General features: G+C 32.5%; 1 protein-coding gene across 2 annotated transcripts in view; it reads left to right on the top strand.

Moving 5' to 3' along the window:
* CD226 (CD226 molecule) overlaps positions 1–16,171 on the top strand; it is a 150,913-nt gene that overhangs the window by 69,873 nt on the left and 64,869 nt on the right. For both annotated transcript variants that reach the window (XM_051970533.1, XM_051970534.1), the window contains exon 4: positions 15,177–15,273. In XM_051970533.1, the coding sequence (XP_051826493.1) occupies positions 15,177–15,273 (97 nt within the window). The remainder of the gene's footprint in view (positions 1–15,176; positions 15,274–16,171) is intronic.

Genomic DNA, 16,171 nt, shown 5'->3' with positions numbered 1-16,171 from the left:
GGAAAGTCTTCCTATAGAATTTGTCACCTGAACTAATTTTTGAAGGAATATATGTGATTTAAGGCTCAGAGGGAAAGAATTTTAGATAATAGAGAATATACACACACGTATATTTTTACATACATATACATTTCATATATATACATATGTATATGTATATATATATGTGAAAATACTTAAAACAGGTTATAGAACTTTTGTCCTTTTGTCCTTTTATTTTTGTGGCTGGCTCTGCTTTCATTTTGTGGCAATTTTCTGTCTATTTGTGGAGGAAATCTGGAAAGCCTGGAAACTCTGATTTACTCACACATCTTTCCAGAATGCCCTCAAGTAATATTATTTAATAATGACTTTTAGTAAATAAGTAATTTTGACTAATATAAATACCCAAATTGATAATTAAGGATATAGGATGAAAGACACTATTGATATTAAGAGAAAGAACTGATAAATAGAAATATGTGTGGAATAATTACACACACACACACACACACACACACACACACACACACACACATTTTTAATTCCAATGGTAAGTATCTATGAGGTGGGGATCAAGGAGAAGGAAGTAAAAAAGGAAAAAAAAGAAATTTACATGATAACTGTTGTCTATTTAAAAAGGAATAGCAAGTTGTACAAAGTGGATTTTCAGTTTCATGAGCAATCTTTTTTTTTTTTTTATTGTATTATGTTCTCTATAAATGCTTGTTTTGTTCTATAAATTGAAAAAAAAATTCACTTCTGCTCTTAAGGAGGTCATAATCTAATGGGGGAGACAACATGCAAACAATAGTGAGTAGACAATACTTATAAAGGATACATTGCAGATAATCAATAAAAGTAAGGCATCAGCATTAAGCAAGATCTAGAAGAATATCCCAGAGAAGGTGAGGTTTAGTTAGGAATTTAGAAAAAGCCAGAGAAATCATGAGGTAGAGATAAGGAATGAGAAAATTCCAGGCAGGGAGTAGCCACTGAAAATGCTATAAGACATATCAAGAGTGAGATATTTTCAGAAAGAAGTTGTTTCATGGAATGTGATTCTTGAGCTCCAATCAACAGACAAGAGACAGAAGAGAGTTTTCCCTCTTTGATTGGCTGTAGTATCCTCATCAGTGAGAAACTCTACATTTCATGGTTTGTCAGGGGAGGCATTCTAGGGAGGAGCCAGAAAAAAGAAAATGGAGAGGAGCTAGTATGGACATGTAAAGTTATAGAAAGAAGCAGATCTGGCTGGGAGGTAGGAGATAGTATCCATATATACCTAGGCAAAGGATATCAAAACCTATAAAACTAGAGGCGTTAGAGCCCAAAGCCATGTGTATTACTTATACATGTGTTTTATTCTCCATGAGCAATCTTTAAGTTGGTGCCCACTTGGCACATAGATACTGTGTGTTTTCACTTTAGAGTACCACAGACTTTTTGTATGTGCGAAATGTTTTGTAGATACTATTTTTACTGCTCAATCTTTGTAAATACCATTGTTTTGGATTATTTCACTACTGGAGGATAATGCACTGGTGTTGCCTATTGAGCTATAGCTTTATGAGATTGGACCCAGATTTCAATGCCTAGAGGAAAGAGTAAGGTTAATGACTTTGAAGAATTCTTCCTAAATCCAATTCATGTTCAAGACATTGATATCATTGTCCTTGTAATATCATTGGTTTTCTTCAAGAACAAAGAAAAAACAACAACTTTGGACACTGTGAGGGCAGTCATCCCCATTGGTAATGAGTACTTGCAACATTGCAAGTGTAATATTGGGGAGGTAGCCTCTAAAGAGGGGGTGCTATTTTATAAGGCCTTCATCTTTGATTTATATTGTATCCCTAAACATTTTTAGGAACCCATTGGGAAGTATATTTTTCCTTCTAATCTTTGGGATATGGAATTTATCAGTAGAGTTACTTATTGGTTAGGAAATACTGTATCCAACAGTTCAATAAGTTAAAGTTTTAGAGGCAGAGAATACCCTGTAGGAAGTAATGCAAATCAGCAGAGTAATTTTCAGTCTGATAAATTAAAAATCAATTTAATGATTATGTTATTTGATTTTTGTTATGTCTAATGCATTCAAATTTTATTTTTAAAGACAGTATTAATAATATGTATGATATAAGGCTTCTGTGTAGTTTTCAGATCTTTGACCTCTCTCATCCTTATTCCTAATCCATATTTTCTGTTATTTTACTTCTTTTACCTTAATTTTGAAGTCACCTATAGTTTGTTATCCTTTTCCTTCCCTATTTCTCCACACCCTCTCCCTGCCCCCCCCCATACTTATAAATGTGAGAGTAGGCTGACATATATTTACATGCTGGTTTAATTTGGAGGGTCTTACTGAGTTGTTGTTATAAAGTATCTCCTAATTATCTGCAGAAGATAATAATGCACAAACTGCAATTATTTTCATGGTGAAATATTTATCATGAGCACTGAAATATGAGATGACCAAATGTCCTTGTTGCCTTTGGGTATATGATAATACCAATTCCTTGATCTGACTCTCTAAAGAGAAGTTGTGGACCATCTATTTGTTTAACTGCAACTTTCTCCTTCTGATTTTATTCAAAGTGAAAAACATAAAGATTGACACAATTTAATTCCTCTAGTATTGTGTTTCATTGTTCATCAGACAAGAATATTACATTTAGAGTACCAATGTTTAATCTAAATTTTACAGACCAACTAAAAACTATGTCATTATTTTAACATCTTTGGCAATTTTTTTTATGACACTTTTGCCATTATCATTACAGGAACAGAAAGATCCATATAAGACTGAAGTTAATTTTCTATTTTTCTTTTATAGAAACATAGCCATAATTAATGGCTTCATCACCAAGTATCTAGTCTACTGGCAATGAGTCTATTTATGCTTAGCTAAAGTGATCCTTAGAAAGCAGTCTCATAGGGTAAATTTCAGTGCCATTCTTGCATAGTAACCTGCTTGACCATATGCTTTGCTGGCATAGTCTTTGAGAATCCAAAGTCACTTCTATGCCATGATGAAACCCTGTAGGTTTCATCAAAAGTAGCACTTTTGGGAAAAGTCACGTTATATTACTTTTTAAAATATAAATACATACCTGAGACAGACATTTATAAAATTATTGGAGAAAAAATTCAGGTGCTAGCCTGCCACTGTCCAAATAGTTTCCATGTGGGCTGAAGTTTTTAAGTGCCAGATCACAAAAGCTTCTAGCTATTCACCAGGCAGAGAAAAAACACTGTAATAAACTATCAAGCTTGATTTTAAATCCTAGTGCCATCATTTTTTTCCTTCTCTTTTCCTTCAGATTGGTGGCTATTTTCTGTTTTTCCCCTCAACTGCTTAGTGCTCTTCCTCTTAAACTATCTTGTATTTAACTTATATTTATAATTATTTATTCTATATTTGTTCATATATGACCTTATTTTCTCTCCCATTAGAATATAAGCTTATTAGAAATAAAGATGATTTCATTTATTTCATTGTATCCCCAACATCTAAAACAATATCTAACACATTGTAAGCATTCAATAAAAGACTTGATTAATTTATTGATGAGAATTATGTTTTGAAGCTCTTTACAAGAACATTGGTTGCTGTTTACTTAGGAGACAGATTAAATTTAGATGCTATTGTCATAATTTTCCTAAATATCATTTCTGTTCCCTAGTAGCTACTTCCTGAGAAACAAGGAAAGGTTTCTGAAACACAAAGGATATGAAATTGATTTGTGCAAAGAAGTTGACCTTTCAAATCTCAGAATAACATTAGCATAATGAGAACCACTAGCTATGTATTTCATCTTTACAGATAAGTTCAACAAATCATCAGGGTCACCAATATTTTCACTAGGCTAAAAAACTGTCATTGACCTTATTCATTTATTAATGTGATACCCTTCTCTTATCAAGGTTAAGGAAAATCCTCTATTACTTCATGCTTAGTTTACTGCAAAATCCTGAATAAAAAGATACTGGTGATAGAAATAGAATTTTTTTCTTTACACTGATATTTGTGTGTGTGTGTGTGTTTGTGTATGTGTACACAATATCTATAATTTGTGCATGGTAGAGATAGAGTATGACGCTCCTTGATTGAGATAATGTTTTATCTTGGTGTGCTGAATCAGGTAATAACAATTCCCCAAAGTGTCCTAATATCAGAGACTAGTTAATGTCTAATACTAGTTTAATTGAAGATGTTTATCTCTAGGACACAGAAGAAAAAACAGTGGAAGCATTTAATCAAATATAGATTCTAGTTGCCTTATTTTTCCTATTATTAGTGGATCCCAATATTTTCATATATTTGCTTTTTCTGTATCTTTTTGTGAAATGTTTAATATAACAATTTATTATATTTTAAAGATTCTTAAATTGTAGATTATAATCCTATGTTGGACCATGTAACTGAATGTGGGAGTTGTGAAATGATTATTATCAGGAAATATTTGATTTGTATATCTATTTTATATATGTATATGCTAAGGGTAGCGTAAAATTTCTTGGGTAAAAAGGAGTCGTCAGTGAAAAAAGGTTTAAAAGCCTAGTAATATAAAGTCCTACCATGGTCCCCTTTTTTGCATATTGTCCTCTTTCCCTTTTTTTCCCATCCCTCAGAACTAGTGAGAAGATAAACATCCCTAAATTTTGTTCAAACAAAAACTACACTGATATTGGAGTTCTAAATTACTTGACTTATTTTCTATGGCTCTAGGAAACAATAGACTTTAGTGATTGTTGCTGCTCACCTTGTGCTAGGAACATTTCCATCAAGGGCCTGTCTTAAGGGTTTCTACTTCAACCATAGATGCTTATGATGGGCATAAATTTCATTTGTAAAGTCATTGTCTAGGAGCTAATTATTAATTTATGTATTTTACTGACAGTTCAAATTTTTTCAATCATATCAATATTTTAAGAAGGGAGGTAAAATAGTGGCTTTATGGTTCAAGACACTTTTGTCCTCCTATGAATCAAGACAGCTCAGAGATGTAAGTAAGAGTGCCCTGGCTAATCAACATGAAGCAATTGCTAGAACTAGGAAATAATTCTCTTCCCTCCAGAGTAGGGTTTTAGTGTTGTTTTTATTCTACCCAGAGTCTCTTGGAAGTACTTGGGAAAAAGGAATGTCATGAACTATTGATTAACATCCAGAACAGCCATGTGAACTTGATTGCTTTTGCATTTCTATCTGCCCTAGGTCTATTGAATTGCTTGGAGAGATGGCATCTGGTTCCCAAGGCCTTGTAACTCCCTTGTAAGGTAGCAAAGACAAAATGAGGAGAAAATGAGAAGTAATTTTGCTTTTTTTGATTAATCAGAATGGGTTAGAAAAAATTAAAGGATTAATACACTTAATTCCTTCAGTGATTGACCCTATGAATTTATTTTCTAACAAACTTATCTTTTATTTAGATGGAATATCTGTTTTTCTTAGAAAAAGTTTGGGGAAAATTCTCTCCACTTTGATATTTTAATATTGAATATACAGAAAGTCATCATAATCTTTCATATATTGAACATTTATTTGGAGAATTGAAGTACTTTAACCAAAATGACTTATTTTTTCACATTAGTTTTTGGAAATTTGCAATTAGTGTGTTTAATTTACAGATCAAGAAACTGAAGCACAGAAAAATGTGATTTCATATTATCTGGGTTCAATAATCAGTATGCCTGTATCTTGCCCCACATTCTCACAATATAATCATCCCATTTTTTTTTCAGTGATACATTTCCTGGGTGCTCTTCTCTTTTTTTCTCTATACGAGCTCATTTATTGATCTCATCAATTCCTATTATGGTATTTCTATACTGTCTATTTGTTGATTTCATCAATTCCAATTATGGTGTATCTATGCAAATGATTCTCAGAATTACATAGTTAGCCCTTGTCTTTCTCCTGAGCTATAGTCATATATCACCAATTGCCTGTAGGATATCTTGAAATTGAAGTCCTATACACATCTGAAACTCAATTATTCAAAACAGAAATAATTATCTTTCCCCCCAAATCCTTCCCTCTGCTGAAAATTCCCTATTACTGTTGAAGGTATGACCATTTTCAATCACCTATGCTTGAAACCTTAGTGTCATCCTTGATTCTTTAATCTCACTTACCTCACAAATCCAATCTGTTACCAAATCTTATTGCTTCTAATTTCACAACTTCTTTCATATACATCCTTTTCTCACTGTTCACATAGTCCTTGTAAATTCTTGACTGGATTATTGCAATAGCAATCTAAGTGGTCTCTCTGCCTCAATTCTCTTCTTCCTCTGGTCTGTCCTTTGCTTAGTAAGATGGATTTATTTTAAGCACAAGTTTGACTATGTAACTGCTCAATGAATTTCTGTAGTTTCTTATTACCTCCAGGATCAAAAACTTCTGACTTTTAAAGCCCTTTCCTTTGTAATTTGGTCCTTTCCTATTTTTATCACCTTTTTGTTTCACTGTATTCATACACTCTTCAATATATCTACACCAGTTTTTCGACACTGTGAAATAACATTTCTTCTATCTTTGTGCCTTTGGATTGACTGTCCCTTTTATAGAATGGTCTGGCTTTCTTCAAGTTTCAATACAGCCTTTTAAGATTATTTTTCATCTTCTCTCTCTATATATTATATATACTTACATTTATCCATATTGTTTCTTCCTTAGAATATATATTCCTTGATGGCAAGAGTAGTAGTGCTTTGCCTTTCATTATACCTCCACCACTTAATATGATATGTAGTATGTAATAATTACTTAATAAAGATTTATTGACTGACTAAGGATTGTCTCCTCATACATAAATCATTCTTTATAATATGTTGCACTGTAGTTATAATGTTTCTATTGTTTTTTGATATCATGGTGATATAAGATTTGTAAATATGTAACATTCAGGGAAAATATTGCCATTAAAAGTATGAGTTCCTGTGGAAGTGGGAAGGATTATTGATATAATACTGTATAGTTTTTTAAATAACACTGTCTAGTATTTTTCACCTATTACATGATTGGTCTAGCTAATAATTGTCCACATGCAGAACTTATCTAAAATAAATAAACTCATTAAATTGTCTATTTAACCATGTTGCAACGTGGTCAATCTGAATTTTTCATCTGCTTTGTTTTTTAATATGAATGTTTAAGATTGATCCATTTTGAATAACAGTAAATTTCTTTTTCTTTTTTTTACTTCTTTTCTTTTTTATCTTTTTTAATTTTTGATTTAAAAAGGGGGAGTAGGGAGAGAAGAGGTGCCATTTTATCTAATCCAAGCTGCACATCCCAATCCTCCCATAGGTGGTAAAGGGTAAAAAGAATATATATGAGGATGATATGTCAAGTGAGAGGATGATTCATATGCTAGAAGCAGAGCTCATAAGTTTGTCTGTAAATGTCATTGAAGAAGCTTTATTACAATCTGGGGTACAGTGCAATTAGTACAATAACATCTGTGTATGGCACTATTTGTTGAAGCCTTTAATTGATAAGCGTTATGACAGATACCTCTGTGTTTACTTGGAGACAGGAAAATCTGAGTTCAAATTTGGCCCTAAACACTTATTGGCTTGATTCTACTTACTTTCCATCTTTTTCCTCTACTGCAGAGATAGGAAATGTCCAGCACACAAGTGATACAAGGCTCTTAAAATCAGTTAGTCTGGTCCTGCCAAGGCAACTGCTGATGACAACAACTTTCCAGTGCTTGAGTTCTTTAAGTGGATAATTTTGTAAGGCCAGCAAATGATGTTATAAATATTCAAATGGTTCTGTATCAACTATTCTTCTTTAGTTAATGTTCATGTATAGAGGCTAATTGTGTCTGACTGGTTAATTGATATCAATTAATAATCATTGGGAAGAACACGATGGGGCCTTTAATGTTATAACTTTAAGGAAAAAAGTGGCATCAGGGGAGTGGCATCCATATTCTGTAGTTCTGATCAGCCAGTTGAAATGGGAAAATAAAGGTTTGGGATAGTTCCTCCAGATTGTATGTTTTTCTTTTATGGTTGTGTATATTTGGTAGTCTCAACATTCATTCCCACTTCAGCATCTGATAGCAAGTGCCATTTCTGCCTCTTTCAGGGGCTATGAAGATAAAGCTCAAATGTAGTATTCCATTATTGTGACAAATGAAAGTAGATTAGCTTAAAAATTTGGAAAATGTTACAATTTACTGTGTGTTTCATTCTCTTAATTTTATCTGTAAATGTTATGGAGATGATCTCACTTAGAACTGGCTCTCACTCCTATCTCTCTCTTGTCTCATTTCCCTCTTGGTTCTTTTTCCTAATTTTGTGAGTCATCTTCCTCCTTTAATATTTTACGAATGAGTGGATGTTATAAACAGAGGGTTGCTTTGATTGCCATTTCTTTTGCACAGATTATATTTACAGACTTTGCTTTGGCGGGGAGGGGCTCCTCATTGTGGCAATTATTTTTGAACCAGTTAAACTTCTCTAAAGAATGATAATAGTCTATTTTTTTCCATTTCCCATTTTTCAGAGTTAATAGTACATTTAAACATTGATCGGATTGGAGCTGCTGTGATCTGTGATCTTGCATAGTCTTTTCTCCTATTCTTTATTTTTTCTTCTAATTTGGTATTGATTTTAACCTTAGCTCTACCCAATTGATGATAATACAACATCACACAGACTGGGCAAGTCACTCTTAAAATGACTGCTATATCTATAACAAGTTGTCTTTTTTTTTTTAGATAAGATACTTGATTTCTTTTCTTTCTTTCCTTTTGTTTTTGTCTGTATCATGTATCTCAGTCCTTACCATGTTCAGAGCTTTCTAATTATATTCATGAAAAAAATGATCTTCATGTACAGATGCAAAGCTTATGATTATTCTAATAGTTATTGGCTTCTTTTTTGTCTTGATTCTGAATTACATATTATAATATAGGTTTGCCATTCTCCCTTTTATTTTGAAGTCATTGAGTCCCAAGCAATGTATGAACTTGGTTTAGATAATCTTATCAAATTTCTTATAATTGCACATTTGGCTCATCCTCAGCAACATCTGGTAGTCTGTGAGTCAAGTAATTATAAATAATTTGTTAATCTCTTCTTATGAATCAGTCATTATCCTAGGTATTGGGAATGCAACAGCAGTAGCGACATATTTCTTGTTTCACCCCTTTTCTTGGAGACAATATACACATATATGCAAAATATATGCAAAATACATACAAAGATAGTTTTCTGAGGGGAAATGTAGCAGTTTGGGGAAGTAGTAAAGGTCTCATGGAGGCTCCAGTATTTGAAATAATCTTTAAAAGAAAGAAGAAATTTTCAGAGGCAGAGGTTAGGGGAGAATATGTTCTAGACTTAGGAGAATAGCCTGGGAAAAGCACAGAAATGGAATATATGTATGTATGTATGTATACACACACACACATACATATATATATCTTCCTATAATACTTACCATATCTCCTTAACAAGTTTGTAAATTACCTAAGGGTGAGATTAGCTATTAATCTTTTTTGAACACTCCAGAGGGGCAGTTAGGTGAGTGTGGTAAATAGCAGCAGGTCTGGAGTCAGGAAGACATTTTCCAAAATTCAAATTTGACTTCACCTCTTACTAGCTGTGTGCCCCTGGACAAGACACTAAACCTTGTTTGCTTCAGTTTTTCATCTGTAAAATGATCTGGGGGATTGAATGGCAAACCCCTCCAGAAGCTTTGGCAAGAATGCCTTCAGTGGGGTCACATAGAGCTAGAAATGGTTGAAAAATGACCAAACAACAACATATACTCCAGAGTTTCTAGAACAATGCTTACCACAAAGTAACTACTCAATTTATACCTTTCAAATGAATGAAAATCTGTCAACACATCTTTTAAAAAAAGTTACTTTGAAAATAAGGTCAAAGAAAATAGCTTGCATGAATCCTTCTTCTCCCCTCCCCAATTATCAAATTCTTCTGCTTATCAGGCTGCAACTTCATCTTTTGGCGTCCACGGCATTTAGGATAAGATTTAGGGGGTTTCTTTATTTGGGGAAGTTCTAGCATGAAATGTTACATTGTTATGATGGCCTGAGAATAGGAAAGGATATATCCCATTTGGAAGTGGCAAGAGGTGACATTAAAATCACTTTTGAGGAGCTTGTCCTTATTTTGAAACATTAACTTTTGTTTATTTGTTCCTTGTCGATACTTCTATCCCATAGTGAAAACCTCTCACAACACAATGATTTTATATATATATATATATCCTGTTTTTGCTTATTAGAGATAGAACAAATTAAAAAAAAAAACAAAAAACAAAGGGTCTGTTCTTGTTTACCCAATTTCTAAGTGCAACATTATTTATAAAACAAAAAGAAAATTCAAAACATTAGTTTTATTTTCATGAAAAATAAAAAGAAAGTAGCCGCTAGTTGTGCAGTGGATACAGTCCTGAATTCAGGAGAACCTGAGTTCAAATCTGGCCTCAGATACTTAATACTGCTTTGCTGTGTAACCCTGGGCAAGACATTTAACCCCAACTGCCTCTGCAAAAACAAACAAAAAAAAAGAAAAGAAAAAGAAAAAATCTTCAGTTTAGTTGATTAAGAATGCAAAGCAATGAATTCCCAATATGCTGAAATGAAGAGAATCAGAAGAAATTAGGATTTTTTTCAAGTGCCAAAAAGTAGGTGATAAAAATAAAATCTGGAAGCCATTAGGAATACATGTAACCATTAATATAATAGCACAACTTTCTAGAAGGAAATTTGTTTGAGGATTATTACTCTTTCCAAGCTTCCACTTGGGGCACACTTGCTGCCTGACAGGAGTTTACTTTAAGATTTTGCAAAATTGCTTGCCCAAAGGTAAAATGATCTAAACAGTAGGAAGGAAAATTTGTCAAATTTCTTTAACAGATGGAGAAACTGAAACACAATGAATAACAGGACTCCACTAAGGCCAAGTAGTTAGCCGTAAAGCTGAAGCTCAGGTTTTCTGACTCCTTGTCCTGAATCCTTTTCATGATGAGATTAAGCAAAGAAAAGAAAACTCTGTTCAAATTACATGGCTCTGTATGTAAAGCAAAGTTTTGCTTACATATAACAAAACACAAAAAGATTTAATTTTCATCTAGCAGTGAAGTGATTGTAATGACTACAACAGTGGGTCTGGGATCAAAAAGATCTGAGTTTAAAAATGATCTCAGACACTTAGACCAACTATGCGATTTTGGGCAAATCTTTAACTTCTTTTTGTCTCAGTTTCCTCATCTGTAAAATGGAAAAAATTGTAAAACCTACTTCCCAGTGTTGTTATAAGGATCAAATAAGATAATTGTAAAGTGATTAGTATAGTACATGGAATATAGTGAATATTTTATAAATATTAGCTATTATTGTATTATTATTCACCTTTGTGTTATTTTGACAGTGACTTTTACCAAAAAAAAAAAAAAAAGTATAATTGTTTGAAGAAAATGGCACAATGTTTTTGGGATTTGTCTTTCTAATTTGGTGAAAGGAGGGGAAAAAACCCTAATTCTTTATTTGAAAAACCCAATATTGAATTCTAGTTTTGCTACTTACTATCTCTATGATTTGTTTGTTTCTTATTTGATAAAAGGAGAGAAACAAAGAAACAAACAAACTCTTTATTTGAAAGACCCAAATTTGAATCCTAGTTTTGCTACTTACTATTTCTATGATCTTGAAAAAATTACTTAATCATGTGAGAACTAAATTTCTTTAGTTGTATAATAAGGAGGTTATACTAGATGCTCATTAAGGCCTCTTCCACTTCTAAATCTAATTGCCGAAACCAGCATAATAGAGATACATGAACACTCAAGAGAATATTTTATATGGGATGGGACCTTCTACTGTGGAAACTTCATCTAAGAGAGAGTACAATCTACCTTTGACTTAACAGATAAATCTCAAGGAATTATATAAATTATATAGAGATTAAATGATTTGCCCAGGATCACATAGTGGGATATGGAAATTGAAGCCAGGTTTTCTCTTTTTGAAAAGCAATCCTCATACTTTTATTTTTTATACATATTTTTTCTTTTTTTAGATTTTTATTTTTCCAAATAGATGCAAAGATAATTTTCAACATTAACCTTTGCAAAACCTTACATTCCAAATTTTTCTCTCTACTTTCTCCTGACCCCTCCCACAAACAGCAACCAATCAATATAGGTTAAACATGTGCAATTCTTCTCAACACATTACCATATTCATGTTGCACATGAAAAATCAGATCAAAAGGGGAAAGAAGAAAAACATGACAAAAACCAAGCAAACAAATAATGACAAAAAAGGGTGAAAATAATATAATTTGATACATCTTCAGACCCCGTAGTTCTTTCTCTGGATGTGGATGGTTCTTTCCATCATAAGTAGATTAGAATTGCCTTGAATCACCTCATTATTGAAAAGAGCCACGTCCATCAGAGTTGATCATCACATAATCTTTTTGTTGTTGTGTACAATGTTCTCTCATTTCACTTAGCATCAGTTCATGTAAGTCTTTCCAGGTTTTTCTGAAATCAGCCTACTTATCGTTTTTCTTATAGAACAATAATATTCAATTACTTTTATATACCATAACTTATTCAGCCATTCTCCAGTTGATGGGCATCCACTCAATTTCTAGTCCCTTGCCACTACAAAAAGGGCTGTTATAAATATTTTTATACATTGGACCCTTTTCCCTCTTTTAAAATCTCTTTAGGATACAAATCCAGTAGAGACATTGCTGGATCAAAGGATATGCACAGTTTGATAGTGTTTTGGCATAGTTCCAAATTGCTATCAATTTGGTTGGTTGGTTCATTTCACAACTCCACCAACAATGTTTTAATGTTCTAGTTTTCCCATATCCTCTCCAATATTTACCATTACTTTTCCTATCATCTTAGCCAATCTGAGAGATTGGGACCACAAAATTGTCTTAATGTATATTCCTCTAATCAATAGTGATTTAGAGTATTTTTTTCATATGACTAGAAATAGCTTTAATTTCATTGTCTGAAAATTGTTCTTTCTTTGACCATCTATTAATTGGAGAATGGCTTGTATTCTTATAAATTTGAGTCAATTCTCTATATATTTTAAAAATGGGATTTTTATCAGAAGAACTGGATGCAAAAATTTCCCTCCAGCTTTTTGCTTTCCTTCTAACCTTGGCTGCATTGGTGTTGTTTGTACAAAACCTTTCTAATGTAATCAAAATTATCCACTTTGCTTTAATAATGTTTAATAATGTTCCACAGATATGAGAAGTAGAATATCTCCTAATTTGCTAATAGTATCACCCTTTATGTCTAAATTATAAACCCACTTTGACCTTATCTATGTATAAAGTGTTAAATATTGGTCAATGCCTAAATTTTGCCGTATTATTTTCTAATTTTCCCAGCAATTTTTGTCAAATAGTAAGTTTTTATTTCAGGAGCTGGAGTCTTTGGGTTTATGAAACACTAGATTACTATAGTCATCAACTATTGTGTCTTGAGAATCTAACCTATTCCATTGATTTTCTACTCTATTAGGTCTGGTACAAATAGGCTACTTTCCTTTGCATTTTTTCAAAATTTCCTTAAAATTCTTGACCTTTTTTCTTTCAGATGAATTTTGTTATTTTTTCTAATTTTATAAAGTAATGTCTTGGAAGTTTGATTGGTATGACTCTGAATAAGTAGATTAATTTAGGTTGAATTGCAATTTTTATTATATTACCTCAGCCTACCTATGAACATGTGATGTTCTTCCAATTGTTTAGATTTAATGTTATTTGTGTGAAATGTTTTTTGTAATTGTGTGAAGTGTATTTGTGTGAAGTATAAATTGTCCTGGCTTTGTCTTAGCATGTAGATTCCCAATATTTTATATTGTCTACAGTTATTCTAAATGAGTTCTCTTTCTATCTCTTGCTCTTGGACTTTGTTGGTAACATATAGAAATGCCAATGATGTATATGGGTTTATTTTATATCCTGAAATTTTGTTAAAATTATTAATTGTTTCTAGGAGTTTTTTAGTTGATTCTCTAAGATTCTCTAAGTATACCATCATATCATCTGTAAAGAGTGATCATTTTGTTTCCTTGTTACCTATTCTAATTCCTTCAAAATTTTTTTCTTGTCTTATTATTAAAGCTAACATTTCTAGTACAATATTGAATAGTAGTGGTGATAATGGGCAACTTTTTCAACTACTGGTCTAATTGGGAATGTATCTAATTTATCCTTATTACATATAATGCTTGCTAATGGTTTTATATAGATGTTACTTATCATTTTAAGAAAACTCTATTTATTCTTATGCTTTTTAGTGATTTTAATAAGAATGGGTATTTGAACCCAGGTTTTCTTAACACAAATTCAGCTATCTAAATGTAACAATATTAAAATAATTGACAATTAATAACAAGCAAACTATATCTATCTAGAGGCAGCTGCTAAGTGGTTCAGTGAATAGAATTCTGGGCCTGAATCAGGAAGAGTTGAATTCAGATTTGACTTCAATCACACATTAGTTATATCACCTTGGGTAAATCACTTAATCTCTGTTTTAGTCTACTAGAGAAGGAAATGGAAAACCACTCTAGTATCTTGATCAAGAAAACCCTATATGGGATCATAAAGAGTCAGATATGACCACATTTGGAAGCAGTGTGAAGGACACAAAATTTCTTATCAACTTCAATATGATTTTACTCACTATATTGTTTTGTTCATTTGTTTGCCACTGAAGGCAGTTTGTACACCTAGGCTTGTGTGTTTGAGGGCAATTGAGTGACAGTGTATACATACAACAGTGGGCTTAGAGTCAGAAAGAAATGAGTTAAAATTTCACCTAAAACACTCATTAGCTGTAGTAGCCCGGGCAAATCACTTAATCTTTGTTTGCCTTAATCTATTAGAGAAGGAAATGGAAAATCTGAATTTAGATCTTGCTCATCTTTACTAGCAGTGATCCTGAGTAAATATTTGATATTTCTGCCTCAGTTTCCTCAACCTTAAAATGAAGATAATAATACTACCTACCTCACAGTGCTGTTGTGAGGATCAAATGAGATAACATGTGTAAAACACCTTACAAATCTTAAAGTGTTACAAGAGTATTAGCTATTTTGCATAAATTGGTTTGTGCATAGTTTTTTTTTTTTCCTAAATCCCCTGCATTGTTCTTTTTCCAGCAAAAACAGACCATCAGATTGTTTTTTTCATAGCTGGAGGGGCAGCTTCAGTCTTAATTATTGTGATATTTATCATCATCATCTGTTATTATTGCAGGTGAGTATATTTGCTAATCAAAAGCCTTGTCTGTACCAAGTCAGGTGTTAGAATAACTATCTCATATATTAATAGTTTGTTAAAGTTCCTCAGATGTTATCTTTCTTTTTTTTTCACTGTTCCTACATATTCTGTTAGATATGGGGGATGGGGAAATGAAGGAGAACAGCAGTGGGTGCTAATAGTGAAAAAGAAATCTCAATTAGCAAGTTTAATAATTAGAGTCAAGATTTGGCAGTCTGCCCAGACTTACTTGATCTTTTGTGTCCTAGGTAAATTACTGATGGAAACTATGCCTTTTTGCTTTCTTCTGCCTGTCCTGGACTCAGTGCTGTTCAGGACATTTCTTGAAGTTACATTTCTTGAGTCAAAGTGATTGAGGAAGAGGAAAGGAGAGAATAGAAAATGGGCATTAATTAGTGGTAGAAGGAGGAATCATTTTAGTTAAACTTTTGAGATATTATAGAGGAAAAGACCTAGTTTTCTTTTCTAGACTTAAGGGTCAGCTGGTCACATGATGTTCTACATGTAAATGTTAAAATTATTCAGATAAGGAAGGAGGGGAGCCCCAGGGAAGTTTAGTAATTTGCCTTTTTTTTTTCTTTTTTGCAAAGCAATTGGAGTTAAGTGACTTGTCTTTTCTAATATCCCCTTCTAATTGCTCTTCTATTTTAATAGCAACACATGACATTTATATAGGAAGTTAACAAGCTTGTGAGTTTTTATCCCCATTTTATAGATAAGGAAATTGAGTTTTAGAGTATTCTGAGATCAAACTTCTTGTGTTAGAGCTGTGTTTTGAACATGATATTCCTGACTTTTTCATCCAGGGCTCTTTTAAGTATTATATCAGTTTTCCTCCTATAAGCCATTCATTCCTCAAACAGATTTTTGACAT

The sequence above is a fragment of the Antechinus flavipes genome, chromosome 1 (genome assembly GCF_016432865.1).
Source record: "Antechinus flavipes isolate AdamAnt ecotype Samford, QLD, Australia chromosome 1, AdamAnt_v2, whole genome shotgun sequence".
Lineage (NCBI taxonomy): Eukaryota > Metazoa > Chordata > Mammalia > Dasyuromorphia > Dasyuridae > Antechinus > Antechinus flavipes.
Note: the sequence above shows the minus strand (reverse complement) of the source record. Positions and strands in the feature narration are given on the sequence as shown.